The sequence below is a fragment of the Trachurus trachurus genome (genome assembly GCF_905171665.1).
Source record: "Trachurus trachurus genome assembly, chromosome: 1".
Classification (NCBI taxonomy): Eukaryota; Metazoa; Chordata; class Actinopteri; order Carangiformes; family Carangidae; genus Trachurus; species Trachurus trachurus.
This window is the reverse complement of record NC_139891.1, coordinates 34,536,012-34,555,747: the sequence shown is the minus strand read 5'-3', so window position 1 is coordinate 34,555,747 and position 19,736 is coordinate 34,536,012. Positions and strand designations below refer to the sequence as shown.

The 19,736-nt window shown below is 42.5% G+C and overlaps 1 protein-coding gene across 1 annotated transcript; it reads right to left on the bottom strand.

Annotated features, from left to right (window-relative positions):
- Nucleotides 1-14: 14 nt before the first annotated feature.
- On the bottom strand, nucleotides 15-18,435 carry LOC310988779 (uncharacterized protein; the record flags this gene model as incomplete). Its single annotated transcript, XM_083975519.1, has 12 exons — nucleotides 15-535; nucleotides 702-748; nucleotides 1,145-1,309; nucleotides 1,434-1,604; nucleotides 1,700-3,470; nucleotides 6,892-7,138; nucleotides 8,496-8,605; nucleotides 11,057-11,199; nucleotides 11,324-11,494; nucleotides 11,590-13,360; nucleotides 16,778-17,024; nucleotides 18,382-18,435. 12 exons carry the CDS (start codon nucleotides 18,433-18,435, stop codon nucleotides 15-17), a joined length of 5,418 nt encoding a protein of 1,805 aa, XP_083831645.1.
- Nucleotides 18,436-19,736: the final 1,301 nt, after the last annotated feature.

The window sequence follows — 19,736 nt, the reverse complement described above, 5'->3', positions numbered from 1 at the left end:
ATTTGTACGCCCAACTATAGAGACACTGAAGAACCAACTGACCCGAGTCCAAATCCAGGATACAGAGGTTCAGTAAAGGTGGTGTTGAAGGTGTCGAGGTGGATCGGTGAGTTAGAGGAGACTCTGTAGAAAGACAAAGTCCCAGCAGGACAGTCCACATACACTGCTACTTTCTTGGACACAGTGGAGGATGGGACATGTTTCTCACTTCTGTCGTGACAGACGTCGTAAACACCATCAGAGAACCTCAGACTCCAAGAGTGGTTGTTCTCTCCAAATCTGTCGCTTGCATTGCCGCTCTTTGGTCTTCTGTAGCTAACCGTTACGTCGACCCAACCTTCACACTGGACCTCCCAGTAGCAGCGACCAGTCAGCTCGTTCTCACACAGCAGCTGATGCTGGTCAAACCTGTCTGGACCTTTAGGATAGGACTGTTCCTCTTCCACATGTCTGACAGTAAGGTGACTCATCTTAGGATCAGACAGCCTGAGCTTTGTGCTGATGGTACCCATATCAGGTCGGAGATGCAAAGAATCTGATAGAGAGAACAAGATACAAGTGCAGTTATTAAATTGAGCAAATCATCACTGACGGTTTGATGACAACTGTTGACATCAGCTATCTGAATGAGTCATGTGCCCTTTTGAAGATAGTTGTATGTGCTGCTTTGTCTTCATAAATCCAATTAAAGACACACTTACACTTCCCTAGACCTGGTCTCAAAAACTGGACTCCATGAGGCTCCAATCTGAAACAAAGGTAGAGTCTTTAGAACAGCTAACAACACATGTTTTATTTTTCAGGCCAACTCCGACCAGAACAGCACGGGTGGTCTCATGAGTGTCTCCTGAAATTATGGTAGGTTTACTGGACCTCTGACTTCATGGTAACTTCAATTACAGTGACTATTGGCCTAGGTTGACTATAACTTCATCTGGGTTAAAATTAGTACTTCCTCAACATGTAGGCACTCTGTGTTGTCATAAAAAGAAACAAGAAAAACTACTACTTTCACATGGCAAACACTTGATATCACCAAGCAACAATACATACCTATGGGTCAAATGAACCTGCTGCACCAACTGTGAGATTATTTTTTATAAACAATATGGTCGGTGTGAGACATTTGTGTTTAGTGTCATACTTGAGAGTCCATTTTGGATCCTCCAGTCCAGCAGACAGCAGCTCCACTCCTGAGTCTCCTGGATGGTTGTAGCTCAGGTCCAGTTCTCTCAGATGAGAAGGGTTGGAGCTTAGAGCTGAGACCAGAGAAGAACAACCTTCCTGTGTGATCATGCAGCCTGACAACCTGCAAGTATACAAAATGACACATAGGTAGATTCTCTCGAATTTTTCATGGTATTTGTTCGACAAAAACCAAACCTATTTGTTTTTGTGCTGGTGGATTTTTAGATCTGTTGATGCATCCTGACCTGAGAGTCTCCAGTTTACAGTGTGGACTCAGTTCAGCAGAGAGCAGCTTCACCCCTGAGTCCTGCAGGTCGTTGTTACTGAGGTCCAGTTCTCTCAGACTAGAGGACTGAGCACCGAGGACTGAGGACAGAGCTTCACAGCTTCTCTCTGAGAGGTTACAGCTGCTCAGTCTGAAGAGATGACAGTGAAGTAATAATAATTAAGAAAGGAAAGATATCAGTGTCTTTATATAATGATAAATAAACTCATCTATCTCTATACTTACAGAGCTTTTTTGGAGGCTTTGACCACTGGCATCAGCCTCAGAAGAGCCTCCTCTGAAGCAGAGTATTTCTTTAGGTCAAACTCGTCCAGATCTTCTTCTGATGACAGTAAGATGAAGACCAGAGCCGACCATTGAGCAGGAGACAGTTTACCTGTAGAGAGACGTCCTGATCTCAGGGACTGTTGGATCTGCTCAACTAGAGAACGATCACCCAGTTCATTCAGACAGTGGAACAGGTTGATGCTTTTCTCTGCAGAGTGAGTCTTTTCAATCTTCTTCTTGATGTACTGGACTAATTTCTGACTGGGTTTTAAGCCATTTTTTGTCTGTGCCATCAGGCCACGCAGGAGATTCTGATTGTTTGGTAGTGAAAGACCCAGGAGGAAGCGGAGGAACAAGTCCAGGTGTCCGTTTGGACATCGTAAGGCCTCGTTCACAGCACTCTGGTAGAAAAGCAAGAGTTTGTCACCAAACTTGAAAGAACAACAAAAGATTGGTTGCTCTTCTGACAGCAGGTTGAGTCCAGAGTTGATGAAGGTCAGATGGACATGAAGAGCAGCCAGAAACTCCTGAACAGTCAGATGGATGAAGCAGAACACCTTGTCCTGGTACAGGCCTGTCTCCTCTTTAAAGATCTGTGTTAACATTCCTGAGTACTCTGAAGCTGCTCTGATATCGATGCCACACTCTGTCAGGTCTGATTCATAGAAGATCAGGTTTCCTTTCTGCAGCTGCTCAAAAGCCAGTTTTCCCAGAGACTCAATCATCTCCTTGCTCTCTGGACTCCAGTGTTGATCCGATGTAGGTTTACCATGATAGCTAACATTCTCTCTTTTCAGTTGAACGACAAGGAACTTGATGTACATCTCAGTCAGGGTCTTGGGCAGCTCTCCTTCCTCTCTGGTCTTCAACAGCTTCTCCAAAACTGTAGCAGTGATCCAGCAGAAGACTGGGATGTGGCACATGATGTGGAGGCTTCGTGATGTCTTGATGTGGGAGATGATCTCTCTGGATTGCTCCTCATCACTGAACCTCTTCCTGAAGTACTCCTCCTTCTGTGGGTTAGTGAACCCTCTGACCTCTGTCACCATGTCAATACGCTCAGGAGGGATCTGATTGGCTGTTGCAGGTCGTGTGGTTATCCAGAGGCGAGCAGAGGGAAGCAGGTTCCCCCTGATGAGGTTGGTCAGCAGCACGTTGACTGAGGTGGACTCTGTCACGTCAGTCAGGCTCTCTGTGTTGAGGACGTCCAGAGGTGGTCGACACTCGTCCAGACCGTCAAAGATGAAGACCACCTGGACCTGATCAAAGCTGCAGATTCCTGCTTCTTTGGTTTCAGGGAAGAAGTGATGAACAAGTTCCACCAAGCTCAACTTTTTCTCTTTCAGCACATTCAGTTCTCTGAAGGTGAAGGGAAATATGAAGTGTATGTCCTGGTTGGTTTTGTCTTCAGCCCAGTCCAGAGTGAACTTCTGTGTTAAGACTGTTTTCCCAATGCCAGCCACTCCCATTGTCATCACTCTTCTGATTGGTCGGTCTCTTCCAGGTGGGGCTTTAAAGATCTCTTCACATTTGATGGGTGTTTCTGATCCATCTTGTTTCCTGGATGCTGTTTCAATCTGTCTGACCTCATGTTCATCATTGACCTCTCCAGCCCCTCCCTCTGTGATGTAGAGCTCTGTGTATATCTGATCCAGAGGAGATCCTGTTTTTCCTGCTTTAGCGATGCCTTCAAACACATTTTGGAACTTCTTCTTTAGATTTTCTTTGACTATAAGCAGATACAGAAAGAGGCAGGCAAGTCCTTAATCTTGGGGTACGGTAGAAGATACAAATTTGTGTCATGTGACACCATAAGGTAGCAATTGCTTTAATAATACTACTACCACGCTGAGACAAGAAAGCAATTTTAATGACCATGCGTAATTATTGTTTTCGTACTAGGTGGTAAACATGTTTATATCTGCTGTAAAGTTGCACATTTTAACATGGAACTGCAGCTTCAGGTTCTTCGCTGTTGATGCTTTATTTTTCAGACTTACAGCATGGCGCTTTTACCTGACGTCAAACTTTGGTTTCAACTTTTCTTCTCCCACAAGTTTGTATCTTACTGACAACTCATTGAACTCTACCTTCGACAGAAGCTGCACGGATGGATGAGTCTTTAGGTCCAACTTGTTGCTGTTTTTCTGTTGAAGAAAAGTGAATTTTAAAGGAGCATTATCGCAAATACAGCAGTAATAGCATAAAATAAGCTGAAATATGCAAAAGATGGGTCGGGGGGAGCCATAACTAAATTTACAAAAAAAATCGCCAACAGTATAGTGTCCGTGGGGCAAATGCAGAATTTGTCTTTGTTATGATCCAAGCCGGCCCGGCGCTTGCTGCGTTCAATTGCACTCGGAACTCGCAAATCCGACCTCCGAACCGGAAAAATGCAACAGTAAATTGTAATGTAGCAGTGTTAGGCTGCTTACAGTCACTGAATCGCTCGGTAGAACACTTTGTCTCCACGTCCCGTGTCTTTCTTCAGCTGTCCTCTCAGCGTTATTAAGGAGGAGGAAGTTGCAGTTGCTGTTGTTGTCGTTGTTGTGGTTGTGCGCGACGTAGAGCTGCCGCTTCCACTAGCGAGTTTTCTTTTTCTCGCGATTGCACGTTCATTCAACCTGGTGAGGGAGGAGGAGGAGGAGGAGGGGGGAGGGGGGAGGAGGGGGGGCGGGGGGGGGACTAAACGAGGCTGCTCTCTCTCTCTCTCTGACAGCTGCCCACTTGTTTATATCTGATAAGCTCCGCCTGGCTCCATCTAGTGGCCGAATTAAGAATTTGGATTTGCGATAATGCTCCTTTAAATAGACAATATTTTGATACCTAATAACAACATGTACAGTATGAAAGCGGTAGATTCTTGTCCTCTGAAGTTAAAGTCTTGAAATAGATGGTGACAAAGCCACATATTTTACCAAAGGTAAGGTGAAACAGATACAGCTTGAGTTTTATGTTCTTCTCAGATCTTTACAAATATATCTGACACTGTTGTTTTTATGGGACATAAACCACGCACATGTAATGAGACCTGCGCGTCCGCAAATAAGAAACACAAGCCTTGAGCTACTTCGCCGGAATCGCCTTGTTTACTTTCTGGGTAGAAAACCAGCACGTAATTTTAATGAGAACAGACAAGAGTTTAGCTATGAATCACATTTGTCACGTCACTATATCACCATTTAGACTAATATGATGTTGGAAAGTCTATAAAACCAGTGATTGAACAAACATTAGCTATTTCTTTGGTTACATGCTGTCATTCCGACATCCCACCATTTACACATACCACCATTCCAACATACCGCTATTCCAACATGCGAACGTCCCATCATCCCGACAAGGCTTTCAAAATAAGGAAATGTGCATTACTCAACAGGTGACTCCCTTCTTTAAGACATGCATGGGGGCGGGACTAGATAAGCTTTTGCTTCTCCCGCTTTCCCTTTCGGCCATGTGTGTATTATTTGAACTAAGATGAAGTGTGATGATGCTGATTCCTTCTTCATTGCCTAAGCCCAACCAGTGCAAAATCGTTTTTGGGGGTTAAAATACACTAGGGAATTGTCGGAAAGGCGGGATGTTTTAAAAAAGAAAAAAAATACCGTCATTCCAACCATAGGAGGCAAAAATTGTCAGAATGATGGGACGTTAAACAGAAAATTAAGTGTTGCCATTTAGACAATTAGAGGTCTATGTCGGACTGGTGGAATGGCGGAATGGCGGTTGCCCCCCATTTCTTTGTGCATGTTTTTGTAATTAGTCATGGTTATCATAGATTAGCTGGGCAACCATTAGCTGTTAGCCGTTAGCGATGTCTTTCCAGCGGATATTACAACCTGATTGAGCTAACTAGAGTAGTTTCATGACGAGTCTGACAACGGGAGGGTTTTAAAAAATGATGTCCTGATGTTAGCTTTGCTGCTGCTATTAGCTATGCTACTGCTGTTAGCTGTCCCTGTCAGCCACTGATGCTTTCTAGATATTGTGATTCCCCAAAACTGAATAAATACCACGCATTGCAACAACACAAAACTTCTTTGCTTGTGTCACCAGTAGACTGAGGCTTTGTACAGCAGTGGGAGAAAGTGACTGTTTTATGGACTGGTGTGTTATGGACTGGCATCTTTGTTAAACTGGGGTCATTCCTATGTTCCCACAGCCCTATGTTCCCTCAGCCCTATGTTCCCTCATTTCTAACTTTTGTCGTCACTGAAAATTAGGCCCTATGTTCCCTCAGCCCTATGTTCCCTCATTTCTAACTTTTGTCGTCACTGAAAATTAGGCCCTATTCCCACAGCCCTTTGGTCCAACCATTGGTTGGGTTTAGGCAATGAAGAAAGGAGTTGGTTAAGTTTAGTAAAAAGACCAGGTAGAGGCTAGACAGGCCAGATAGACAGAGTCCAGATAGGTAGAGAGAGTCCAGAGGGAACATATAGGGCTGAGGGAACATAGGGCTGAGGGAACATAGGCACGCTCCCGTTAAACTAACTTTGTACATGGACAGACACTGATTGGGGATTGAACTCATTCATTGAGGAAGTAGGGGGACTGTCGAGACTGTGGGAGCTGGTGTGTACTCTTTTGTTAATAAGCCTAAAGATTGAGACTGGAAGCTGATTGGTCAGCCGCAGGACAGGACTTCCAGGGGAACATGGTAATTGGCAGGGTGGGAGGTATGCCGGGGGCTCACTTGAGTAGACAAAAGGGGACAACAAGGAGACACGAGGGGAGATTGCAGGTGAACAGTGGCGACTGGGAACGAGGAGATGAGAGTCCAATGGAAGTATCCACTGAGTGCACACGAGCATTTGTAACTAAGATACCTGCTTTTTTAATTTAATTTAATTTAATTAAAATTACGTGCTGGTTTTCTACCTGGAAGTATTTGTAAACAACAAGGCGATTCTGTCTAAGTCTTTTAATCATTTTTTGCTTCACAGGCTGCAATATTGCAGAGAGCAGAGATGCAGGATACAAAATAGCTTGCCAGTGCTTTGAAAGCGCTCGAAAAAACAATATGCACGTGCAGATTTGTGGACCTCATTTGCATGTGCGCGGGTCTCATTACAATTTATGTCAGTGATTTAATCCCAGACATTTTAGCAAAATGCACAATGTATGTCATGTTTCCTCTTCATATGACTCACCCTTTTTCATTTTTTTCAAAATTAATGTCTCCACCTCCATCACTTTTTCAGGAGTGTACATGTCAACCATCAAACTGGTTATTTCCCGTCTATGTGCATGCTCGAGGTGGCACTTTTTAATGGCTGGGAATCCATCCAGTAACTCAGCATCCTCAAGGTACCACTTGAAGCCATCCAGATCATCTCTGCCCAAATCCTCCAAATTTCCCAGCAGCTGCTCCTTCACAGACTTCTGCATCATGACCCCCTGAAGAAATCAGGGAATTTTTATGGTTCAGTAACACACTCAATCTTCGATCTTAGAGGGATAGTTCAACATTTTGGCAAACTGTCCTATTGCCATATCGCCATTTCCATGGAGTTTTTCCTCAGTCGATGTGAGGGTCTAAGGGCAGAGGATGTTGTTGTGATGCCATGTAAAGCCCTTTGAGACAACTGTTTGTAAAAACGGGCTATACAAATATAATTGCCTTGCCTTGCCTTGCCATAATCCCTATAGTCATAGCAGTGGGTTTGTTACCTTTAATTGTCGGTGCAAGCTACGGCGGAGCAGAGCCGCTAGCTGTTCAGAGCTACGCTACGGAGGCTCATGGGATTTCTTGGTTTCCCTCATCAAACTCATCAAATACACAATCCAACAACTCCAAAACGATCTGGTTGACAAGTTGTGACCTGCACATTCACCACACTATGAGATAATAACACAACGTTACCAGACAGAGTTAGTTTAGAGGGAAATTCATGCAGAACCGCTGATGCGCATTCCTGTCAGGGACAGTTTTTCGGCAAGTACTCTCTGTATTTACCTCTAAAATAAGGAGGAGGACAAGCAATCATATAGAATGTGTAAAAGCTAAGGTGGTAAAAAATATTTTTATTCTGAATAAGGTTACGTTTATTTTGGACACTTACACATACGAATACTATACTCTACACTTATGCCATATTTTGATTATTGCGTGGAAGTATTAGGCCACTTTTATGAGTAATATCACTCCTCTGTTTCTGCTGCAGAAAAGAGAAGTAAGAGTCATTCATAAGGAAGGCAACCAAACCCTCTAACAGACTTTTTATTTCTTCAGGTTTATTGAAAGTGGCTGATCTAATAGATCTTCAGACTAATGTTTAAAACAAAGAACAGGGCATTACCAGAACATTTTCAGAACACGAAGCTAACAAATTAAAGCGTGATTTTATTTGCCAGGCTAACTGCAAGTGTAATTATGGCATGGCAGCTGTACAAGCATATCTCAGTTTAAGAAGATGTTAAAAAAAGAAAAAAAAGAGAAAAAAAACCAAGTGCCTATAAATTATTATTATATTTTTCCTCATCTTTAATTCTCTGAAATAGTGTGTGGTATTGTGTTAATGCTTGGTATCTAAGCTAATGTAATTATTACTATAGAAAGGGGCAGCTATCATAAACTTTTCTTCTTCCTGCCCCTTTCCATTTATAGTGTTGTGTGTAATCATGTAATTTATGCCTGTAATCCATGAATGGATTAAATAAATATGAAATAAAATAAAATGTAACCGTGTTTTCCGCTCTAGCTGTCGCCTTCTGCTCTTGAATCAAAGTGAAGTGAAACATGAGTGAGACTCACGGTGGTAACGGTCGACTGTGGAGCGGCTGCAGCTCCATCCTGCTCCTCAGACATGGCAGCCTCAGGTCTGTGGGTTTGATCACTGCTGGGAGAAACAAAGATAAGTTCATCTTTGAGGAAGAGGGAGGGAACACGGAGAAACTGTGTCGAAAACCACCAACGGTCCACTTACTCAACTTCCTCCATTGAGCTTCTTCACTGCTGTATCTCTGGACCAGGTCAGTGTCCCTCATCAGTCCTCTGGTGTCTCTGTCACCCTGAAGCATTTAAACCATAAACCACGTCAGAGCAGCTACAAGACCGTTAATGGACTTTAACATTGTTAATATTTGTACTTTAGCAGCTCTTTATTGTTTTATAACTGCTGTCATTTTATCTTTTTATGGCGAACACTTGTAACATTGTTCAATGTAATGTTGTAAAGTAGACTAGAGTTATTAGGGGTCTATTGATTCTGCCAGTATTCTTCTTGTTCTTGTCCTTTTTCTTCTTCCAAGGAAATCCTACTTCCCATGCATGAAAAATCAACAAATTTTGCACAAATTTCCAGTCCCATGCCAGATTTGCTCAGATACAAGCACCTGTACCTGCCACAGTTTTGCAGTTCACTTGTTAAACCTTTTTCCTTCCACAAGTTTTGCTCAGTTGACACCAAATTTTCTGCGACTGCATCTTCAGACCGTCCTCCACAAAGTTCCCACCCTGCTTTTAGATATTTCAATAACTGAGCCTACAGTGCATGAAAACGTTTGACTGTAAACAGTACTGTTAAGATGCAAATTATGTATTTTCACTTTTTTTTGTCTTGATAACAGAATTTTTGACATTTTGACAATTTTTGAAATTTCCCTTGATGGCTTAGTCCAGGTCTCACCTCCAGCCAATAAGATCCATAGATTAGGGAATGGTTCAATTAAACTCAACTAATGCAAAGTGACTGTTATAATGCTGATGTTCTTGCTGTCTTCCTGTTTAGTCTATTGTTGCTCAGAATTGCCTACATTTGTCTAAAATTGCCTGGCTGCATCCATTGCTGTGAAGCAGCTTGAAGAGTGGTACATGGAGCTGCAGTTACTCCCTCTGAACACTGGAGGGCAGCGTTCACTCACACACATAAACACACACATTTCATATTAGTGTGTATTTCTGTCCCCTTTCACCTCTGTTTCACACTATGGTTTATAAATCAGTTACAGATAAATGAAATAGAAGTAGTTTCCACACAGAGTGTACAATCAAGCCCAATAACCTTCAAGTACCTTCAAGTAAATACTCTCCTCAGCAGAATTAATATAATTCATTTAGTGATTATTCAGAACCACTCTCTAATAAAACCTGAACTGTTGTTAGGGCGATTAATTAAGACACACAGACTGAAGCAACTAAAGACAACCTGAACGTATCAAACAAAGAAAAATTACCTGAGACTCCACAGAGGCATCGAAAACGTCTTCCAACAGCGCAGGTATTTCCTGGAATGAGTCACTACTGGGTAACAGGAATGAGAGCTTTTCTTCTTCCTGTTTACATCCGGGACATGGGACAAGGTGTGTCCATCTTCTCTACAACAAAGACAAATACACCTGGACCATGGTCACTTCTGTTGGACATTGAACCTGGATCCTTAAGGACGACATTGACCCCCGCTGAAGAGACGGTTTGAGGAGTTTTGGGGGAAATATTATTAACGTTATTTTTAACCATGCACCTTTTTTCTTTCTCTGTGTTGCCTTTGATTTTCCCTCTGAACTTCACTCTACCTACAAAAACAGAAAAAAAACCAACATTTCTACTTTTTTTTTATGGTTTTATGATTTTACGACTGGCTCACCAAAGAATCCAGTAAGACAAGTTACTCAACACAACTCCAGATAAACAAGAACCAGTGTTTGTATTGTAGACATTTCTGCTTGTATCAGCGCAGCAGCCTTCAGCACAATGTTGACAAATAAAAAAAACAACTAGATATAGGGGACTATATACATTTTGTATGCCTCTTTTGCACATTTGAAAAAAAAAAGTCTGACATGCACAGTCGCCCATAAAGTTGGAATAATTTTGTTTTCAGACACATTCTTCTACTTATTCCTAATATTTGTTGTTGTTGGTTTCTCAGTGATATACTACCCATAATCCATCAAGAATAAATCACCTTGTCATGATTATTTAAGGAGAAGTTAAAAAAATAATTAATAATAAAAACAGTGTATAATAGTAACCCTTTTCTTATTTTCAAATAAAGTAATTGTGCAATTGTTTCATTTTCATTAAAATTTATTCTGAATGATTTACAAACAAAAAAATAATTTGACTGAACGTCTGTGTTGTGTTGAAAGAAGAAGCCGGCAGCTGTTGGACTCCGGTACTGATTCACCACCAGATCTGGACCAGGTTCCACCTCATTGGTCGGTCAGTCCGTCTCGTTCCAGCCAATCGTCAAGCTCAGATCAGATCTACTTCTGTGTGGGAACAAGTTCGTCCACGTCCTTGTTGACCTCCAGCCTCTTCTCCATGGCGATGAGGAGTTTGGCCCCGTCCACCACCAGCTGGGTTAGAACCACCTTGCTCAGACCGAAGGTCGCCATATTGCTCATCTCCTGGATGGTTGTAGCTCAGGTCCAGTTCTCTCAGATGAGAAGGGTTGGAGCTTAGAGCTGAGACCAGAGAAGAACAACCTTCCTGTGTGATCATGCAGCCTGACAACCTGCAAGTATACAAAATGACACATAGGTAGATTCTCTCGAATTTTTCATGGTATTTGTTCGACAAAAACCAAACCTATTTGTTTTTGTGCTGGTGGATTTTTAGATCTGTTGATGCATCCTGACCTGAGAGTCTCCAGTTTACAGTGTGGACTCAGTTCAGCAGAGAGCAGCTTCACCCCTGAGTCCTGCAGGTCGTTGTTACTGAGGTCCAGTTCTCTCAGACTAGAGGACTGAGCACCGAGGACTGAGGACAGAGCTTCACAGCTTCTCTCTGAGAGGTTACAGCTGCTCAGTCTGAAGAGATGACAGTGAAGTAATAATAATTAAGAAAGGAAAGATATCAGTGTCTTTATATAATGATAAATAAACTCATCTATCTCTATACTTACAGAGCTTTTTTGGAGGCTTTGACCACTGGCATCAGCCTCAGAAGAGCCTCCTCTGAAGCAGAGTATTTCTTTAGGTCAAACTCGTCCAGATCTTCTTCTGATGACAGTAAGATGAAGACCAGAGCCGACCATTGAGCAGGAGACAGTTTACCTGTAGAGAGACGTCCTGATCTCAGGGACTGTTGGATCTGCTCAACTAGAGAACGATCACCCAGTTCATTCAGACAGTGGAACAGGTTGATGCTTTTCTCTGCAGAGTGAGTCTTTTCAATCTTCTTCTTGATGTACTGGACTAATTTCTGACTGGGTTTTAAGCCATTTTTTGTCTGTGCCATCAGGCCACGCAGGAGATTCTGATTGTTTGGTAGTGAAAGACCCAGGAGGAAGCGGAGGAACAAGTCCAGGTGTCCGTTTGGACATCGTAAGGCCTCGTTCACAGCACTCTGGTAGAAAAGCAAGAGTTTGTCACCAAACTTGAAAGAACAACAAAAGATTGGTTGCTCTTCTGACAGCAGGTTGAGTCCAGAGTTGATGAAGGTCAGATGGACATGAAGAGCAGCCAGAAACTCCTGAACAGTCAGATGGATGAAGCAGAACACCTTGTCCTGGTACAGGCCTGTCTCCTCTTTAAAGATCTGTGTTAACATTCCTGAGTACTCTGAAGCTGCTCTGATATCGATGCCACACTCTGTCAGGTCTGATTCATAGAAGATCAGGTTTCCTTTCTGCAGCTGCTCAAAAGCCAGTTTTCCCAGAGACTCAATCATCTCCTTGCTCTCTGGACTCCAGTGTTGATCCGATGTAGGTTTACCATGATAGCTAACATTCTCTCTTTTCAGTTGAACGACAAGGAACTTGATGTACATCTCAGTCAGGGTCTTGGGCAGCTCTCCTTCCTCTCTGGTCTTCAACAGCTTCTCCAAAACTGTAGCAGTGATCCAGCAGAAGACTGGGATGTGGCACATGATGTGGAGGCTTCGTGATGTCTTGATGTGGGAGATGATCTCTCTGGATTGCTCCTCATCACTGAACCTCTTCCTGAAGTACTCCTCCTTCTGTGGGTTAGTGAACCCTCTGACCTCTGTCACCATGTCAATACGCTCAGGAGGGATCTGATTGGCTGTTGCAGGTCGTGTGGTTATCCAGAGGCGAGCAGAGGGAAGCAGGTTCCCCCTGATGAGGTTGGTCAGCAGCACGTTGACTGAGGTGGACTCTGTCACGTCAGTCAGGCTCTCTGTGTTGAGGACGTCCAGAGGTGGTCGACACTCGTCCAGACCGTCAAAGATGAAGACCACCTGGACCTGATCAAAGCTGCAGATTCCTGCTTCTTTGGTTTCAGGGAAGAAGTGATGAACAAGTTCCACCAAGCTCAACTTTTTCTCTTTCAGCACATTCAGTTCTCTGAAGGTGAAGGGAAATATGAAGTGTATGTCCTGGTTGGTTTTGTCTTCAGCCCAGTCCAGAGTGAACTTCTGTGTTAAGACTGTTTTCCCAATGCCAGCCACTCCCATTGTCATCACTCTTCTGATTGGTCGGTCTCTTCCAGGTGGGGCTTTAAAGATCTCTTCACATTTGATGGGTGTTTCTGATCCATCTTGTTTCCTGGATGCTGTTTCAATCTGTCTGACCTCATGTTCATCATTGACCTCTCCAGCCCCTCCCTCTGTGATGTAGAGCTCTGTGTATATCTGATCCAGAGGAGATCCTGTTTTTCCTGCTTTAGCGATGCCTTCAAACACATTTTGGAACTTCTTCTTTAGATTTTCTTTGACTATAAGCAGATACAGAAAGAGGCAGGCAAGTCCTTAATCTTGGGGTACGGTAGAAGATACAAATTTGTGTCATGTGACACCAGGTAGCAATTGCTTTAATAATACTACTACCACGCTGAGACAAGAAAGCAATTTTAATGACCATGCGTAATTATTGTTTTCGTACTAGGTGGTAAACATGTTTATATCTGCTGTAAAGTTGCACATTTTAACATGGAACTGCAGCTTCAGGTTCTTCGCTGTTGATGCTTTATTTTTCAGACTTACAGCATGGCGCTTTTACCTGACGTCAAACTTTGGTTTCAACTTTTCTTCTCCCACAAGTTTGTATCTTACTGACAACTCATTGAACTCTACCTTCGACAGAAGCTGCACGGATGGATGAGTCTTTAGGTCCAACTTGTTGCTGTTTTTCTGTTGAAGAAAAGTGAATTTTAAAGGAGCATTATCGCAAATACAGCAGTAATAGCATAAAATAAGCTGAAATATGCAAAAGATGGGTCGGGGGGAGCCATAACTAAATTTACAAAAAAAATCGCCAACAGTATAGTGTCCGTGGGGCAAATGCAGAATTTGTCTTTGTTATGATCCAAGCCGGCCCGGCGCTTGCTGCGTTCAATTGCACTCGGAACTCGCAAATCCGACCTCCGAACCGGAAAAATGCAACAGTAAATTGTAATGTAGCAGTGTTAGGCTGCTTACAGTCACTGAATCGCTCGGTAGAACACTTTGTCTCCACGTCCCGTGTCTTTCTTCAGCTGTCCTCTCAGCGTTATTAAGGAGGAGGAAGTTGCAGTTGCTGTTGTTGTCGTTGTTGTGGTTGTGCGCGACGTAGAGCTGCCGCTTCCACTAGCGAGTTTTCTTTTTCTCGCGATTGCACGTTCATTCAACCTGGTGAGGGAGGAGGAGGAGGAGGAGGGGGGGGGGGGGGGGGGGGGGGGGGGGGGGGGGACTAAACGAGGCTGCTCTCTCTCTCTCTCTGACAGCTGCCCACTTGTTTATATCTGATAAGCTCCGCCTGGCTCCATCTAGTGGCCGAATTAAGAATTTGGATTTGCGATAATGCTCCTTTAAATAGACAATATTTTGATACCTAATAACAACATGTACAGTATGAAAGCGGTAGATTCTTGTCCTCTGAAGTTAAAGTCTTGAAATAGATGGTGACAAAGCCACATATTTTACCAAAGGTAAGGTGAAACAGATACAGCTTGAGTTTTATGTTCTTCTCAGATCTTTACAAATATATCTGACACTGTTGTTTTTATGGGACATAAACCACGCACATGTAATGAGACCTGCGCGTCCGCAAATAAGAAACACAAGCCTTGAGCTACTTCGCCGGAATCGCCTTGTTTACTTTCTGGGTAGAAAACCAGCACGTAATTTTAATGAGAACAGACAAGAGTTTAGCTATGAATCACATTTGTCACGTCACTATATCACCATTTAGACTAATATGATGTTGGAAAGTCTATAAAACCAGTGATTGAACAAACATAGCTATTTCTTTGGTTACATGCTGTCATTCCGACATCCCACCATTTACACATACCACCATTCCAACATACCGCTATTCCAACATGCGAACGTCCCATCATCCCGACAAGGCTTTCAAAATAAGGAAATGTGCATTACTCAACAGGTGACTCCCTTCTTTAAGACATGCATGGGGGCGGGACTAGATAAGCTTTTGCTTCTCCCGCTTTCCCTTTCGGCCATGTGTGTATTATTTGAACTAAGATGAAGTGTGATGATGCTGATTCCTTCTTCATTGCCTAAGCCCAACCAGTGCAAAATCGTTTTTGGGGGTTAAAATACACTAGGGAATTGTCGGAAAGGCGGGATGTTTTAAAAAAGAAAAAAAATACCGTCATTCCAACCATAGGAGGCAAAAATTGTCAGAATGATGGGACGTTAAACAGAAAATTAAGTGTTGCCATTTAGACAATTAGAGGTCTATGTCGGACTGGTGGAATGGCGGAATGGCGGTTGCCCCCCATTTCTTTGTGCATGTTTTTGTAATTAGTCATGGTTATCATAGATTAGCTGGGCAACCATTAGCTGTTAGCCGTTAGCGATGTCTTTCCAGCGGATATTACAACCTGATTGAGCTAACTAGAGTAGTTTCATGACGAGTCTGACAACGGGAGGGTTTTAAAAAATGATGTCCTGATGTTAGCTTTGCTGCTGCTATTAGCTATGCTACTGCTGTTAGCTGTCCCTGTCAGCCACTGATGCTTTCTAGATATTGTGATTCCCCAAAACTGAATAAATACCACGCATTGCAACAACACAAAACTTCTTTGCTTGTGTCACCAGTAGACTGAGGCTTTGTACAGCAGTGGGAGAAAGTGACTGTTTTATGGACTGGTGTGTTATGGACTGGCATCTTTGTTAAACTGGGGTCATTCCTATGTTCCCACAGCCCTATGTTCCCTCAGCCCTATGTTCCCTCATTTCTAACTTTTGTCGTCACTGAAAATTAGGCCCTATGTTCCCTCAGCCCTATGTTCCCTCATTTCTAACTTTTGTCGTCACTGAAAATTAGGCCCTATTCCCACAGCCCTTTGGTCCAACCATTGGTTGGGTTTAGGCAATGAAGAAAGGAGTTGGTTAAGTTTAGTAAAAAGACCAGGTAGAGGCTAGACAGGCCAGATAGACAGAGTCCAGATAGGTAGAGAGAGTCCAGAGGGAACATATAGGGCTGAGGGAACATAGGGCTGAGGGAACATAGGCACGCTCCCGTTAAACTAACTTTGTACATGGACAGACACTGATTGGGGATTGAACTCATTCATTGAGGAAGTAGGGGGACTGTCGAGACTGTGGGAGCTGGTGTGTACTCTTTTGTTAATAAGCCTAAAGATTGAGACTGGAAGCTGATTGGTCAGCCGCAGGACAGGACTTCCAGGGGAACATGGTAATTGGCAGGGTGGGAGGTATGCCGGGGGCTCACTTGAGTAGACAAAAGGGGACAACAAGGAGACACGAGGGGAGATTGCAGGTGAACAGTGGCGACTGGGAACGAGGAGATGAGAGTCCAATGGAAGTATCCACTGAGTGCACACGAGCATTTGTAACTAAGATACCTGCTTTTTTAATTTAATTTAATTTAATTAAAATTACGTGCTGGTTTTCTACCTGGAAGTATTTGTAAACAACAAGGCGATTCTGTCTAAGTCTTTTAATCATTTTTTGCTTCACAGGCTGCAATATTGCAGAGAGCAGAGATGCAGGATACAAAATAGCTTGCCAGTGCTTTGAAAGCGCTCGAAAAAACAATATGCACGTGCAGATTTGTGGACCTCATTTGCATGTGCGCGGGTCTCATTACAATTTATGTCAGTGATTTAATCCCAGACATTTTAGCAAAATGCACAATGTATGTCATGTTTCCTCTTCATATGACTCACCCTTTTTCATTTTTTTCAAAATTAATGTCTCCACCTCCATCACTTTTTCAGGAGTGTACATGTCAACCATCAAACTGGTTATTTCCCGTCTATGTGCATGCTCGAGGTGGCACTTTTTAATGGCTGGGAATCCATCCAGTAACTCAGCATCCTCAAGGTACCACTTGAAGCCATCCAGATCATCTCTGCCCAAATCCTCCAAATTTCCCAGCAGCTGCTCCTTCACAGACTTCTGCATCATGACCCCCTGAAGAAATCAGGGAATTTTTATGGTTCAGTAACACACTCAATCTTCGATCTTAGAGGGATAGTTCAACATTTTGGCAAACTGTCCTATTGCCATATCGCCATTTCCATGGAGTTTTTCCTCAGTCGATGTGAGGGTCTAAGGGCAGAGGATGTTGTTGTGATGCCATGTAAAGCCCTTTGAGACAACTGTTTGTAAAAACGGGCTATACAAATATAATTGCCTTGCCTTGCCTTGCCATAATCCCTATAGTCATAGCAGTGGGTTTGTTACCTTTAATTGTCGGTGCAAGCTACGGCGGAGCAGAGCCGCTAGCTGTTCAGAGCTACGCTACGGAGGCTCATGGGATTTCTTGGTTTCCCTCATCAAACTCATCAAATACACAATCCAACAACTCCAAAACGATCTGGTTGACAAGTTGTGACCTGCACATTCACCACACTATGAGATAATAACACAACGTTACCAGACAGAGTTAGTTTAGAGGGAAATTCATGCAGAACCGCTGATGCGCATTCCTGTCAGGGACAGTTTTTCGGCAAGTACTCTCTGTATTTACCTCTAAAATAAGGAGGAGGACAAGCAATCATATAGAATATGTAAAAGCTAAGGTGGTAAAAAATATTTTTATTCTGAATAAGGTTACGTTTATTTTGGACACTTACACATACGAATACTATACTCTACACTTATGCCATATTTTGATTATTGCGTGGAAGTATTAGGCCACTTTTATGAGTAATATCACTCCTCTGTTTCTGCTGCAGAAAAGAGAAGTAAGAGTCATTCATAAGGAAGGCAACCAAACCCTCTAACAGACTTTTTATTTCTTCAGGTTTATTGAAAGTGGCTGATCTAATAGATCTTCAGACTAATGTTTAAAACAAAGAACAGGGCATTACCAGAACATTTTCAGAACACGAAGCTAACAAATTAAAGCGTGATTTTATTTGCCAGGCTAACTGCAAGTGTAATTATGGCATGGCAGCTGTACAAGCATATCTCAGTTTAAGAAGATGTTAAAAAAAGAAAAAAAAGAGAAAAAAAACCAAGTGCCTATAAATTATTATTATATTTTTCCTCATCTTTAATTCTCTGAAATAGTGTGTGGTATTGTGTTAATGCTTGGTATCTAAGCTAATGTAATTATTACTATAGAAAGGGGCAGCTATCATAAACTTTTCTTCTTCCTGCCCCTTTCCATTTATAGTGTTGTGTGTAATCATGTAATTTATGCCTGTAATCCATGAATGGATTAAATAAATATGAAATAAAATAAAATGTAACCGTGTTTTCCGCTCTAGCTGTCGCCTTCTGCTCTTGAATCAAAGTGAAGTGAAACATGAGTGAGACTCACGGTGGTAACGGTCGACTGTGGAGCGGCTGCAGCTCCATCCTGCTCCTCAGACATGGCAGCCTCAGGTCTGTGGGTTTGATCACTGCTGGGAGAAACAAAGATAAGTTCATCTTTGAGGAAGAGGGAGGGAACACGGAGAAACTGTGTCGAAAACCACCAACGGTCCACTTACTCAACTTCCTCCATTGAGCTTCTTCACTGCTGTATCTCTGGACCAGGTCAGTGTCCCTCATCAGTCCTCTGGTGTCTCTGTCACCCTGAAGCATTTAAACCATAAACCACGTCAGAGCAGCTACAAGACCGTTAATGGACTTTAACATTGTTAATATTTGTACTTTAGCAGCTCTTTATTGTTTTATAACTGCTGTCATTTTATCTTTTTATGGCGAACACTTGTAACATTGTTCAATGTAATGTTGTAAAGTAGACTAGAGTTATTAGGGGTCTATTGATTCTGCCAGTATTCTTCTTGTTCTTGTCCTTTTTCTTCTTCCAAGGAAATCCTACTTCCCATGCATGAAAAATCAACAAATTTTGCACAAATTTCCAGTCCCATGCCAGATTTGCTCAGATACAAGCACCTGTACCTGCCACAGTTTTGCAGTTCACTTGTTAAACCTTTTTCCTTCCACAAGTTTTGCTCAGTTGACACCAAATTTTCTGCGACTGCATCTTCAGACCGTCCTCCACAAAGTTCCCACCCTGCTTTTAGATATTTCAATAACTGAGCCTACAGTGCATGAAAACGTTTGACTGTAAACAGTACTGTTAAGATGCAAATTATGTATTTTCACTTTTTTTTGTCTTGATAACAGAATTTTTGACATTTTGACAATTTTTGAAATTTCCCTTGATGGCTTAGTCCAGGTCTCACCTCCAGCCAATAAGATCCATAGATTAGGGAATGGTTCAATTAAACTCAACTAATGCAAAGTGACTGTTATAATGCTGATGTTCTTGCTGTCTTCCTGTTTAGTCTATTGTTGCTCAGAATTGCCTACATTTGTCTAAAATTGCCTGGCTGCATCCATTGCTGTGAAGCAGCTTGAAGAGTGGTACATGGAGCTGCAGTTACTCCCTCTGAACACTGGAGGGCAGCGTTCACTCACACACATAAACACACACATTTCATATTAGTGTGTATTTCTGTCCCCTTTCACCTCTGTTTCACACTATGGTTTATAAATCAGTTACAGATAAATGAAATAGAAGTAGTTTCCACACAGAGTGTACAATCAAGCCCAATAACCTTCAAGTACCTTCAAGTAAATACTCTCCTCAGCAGAATTAATATAATTCATTTAGTGATTATTCAGAACCACTCTCTAATAAAACCTGAACTGTTGTTAGGGCGA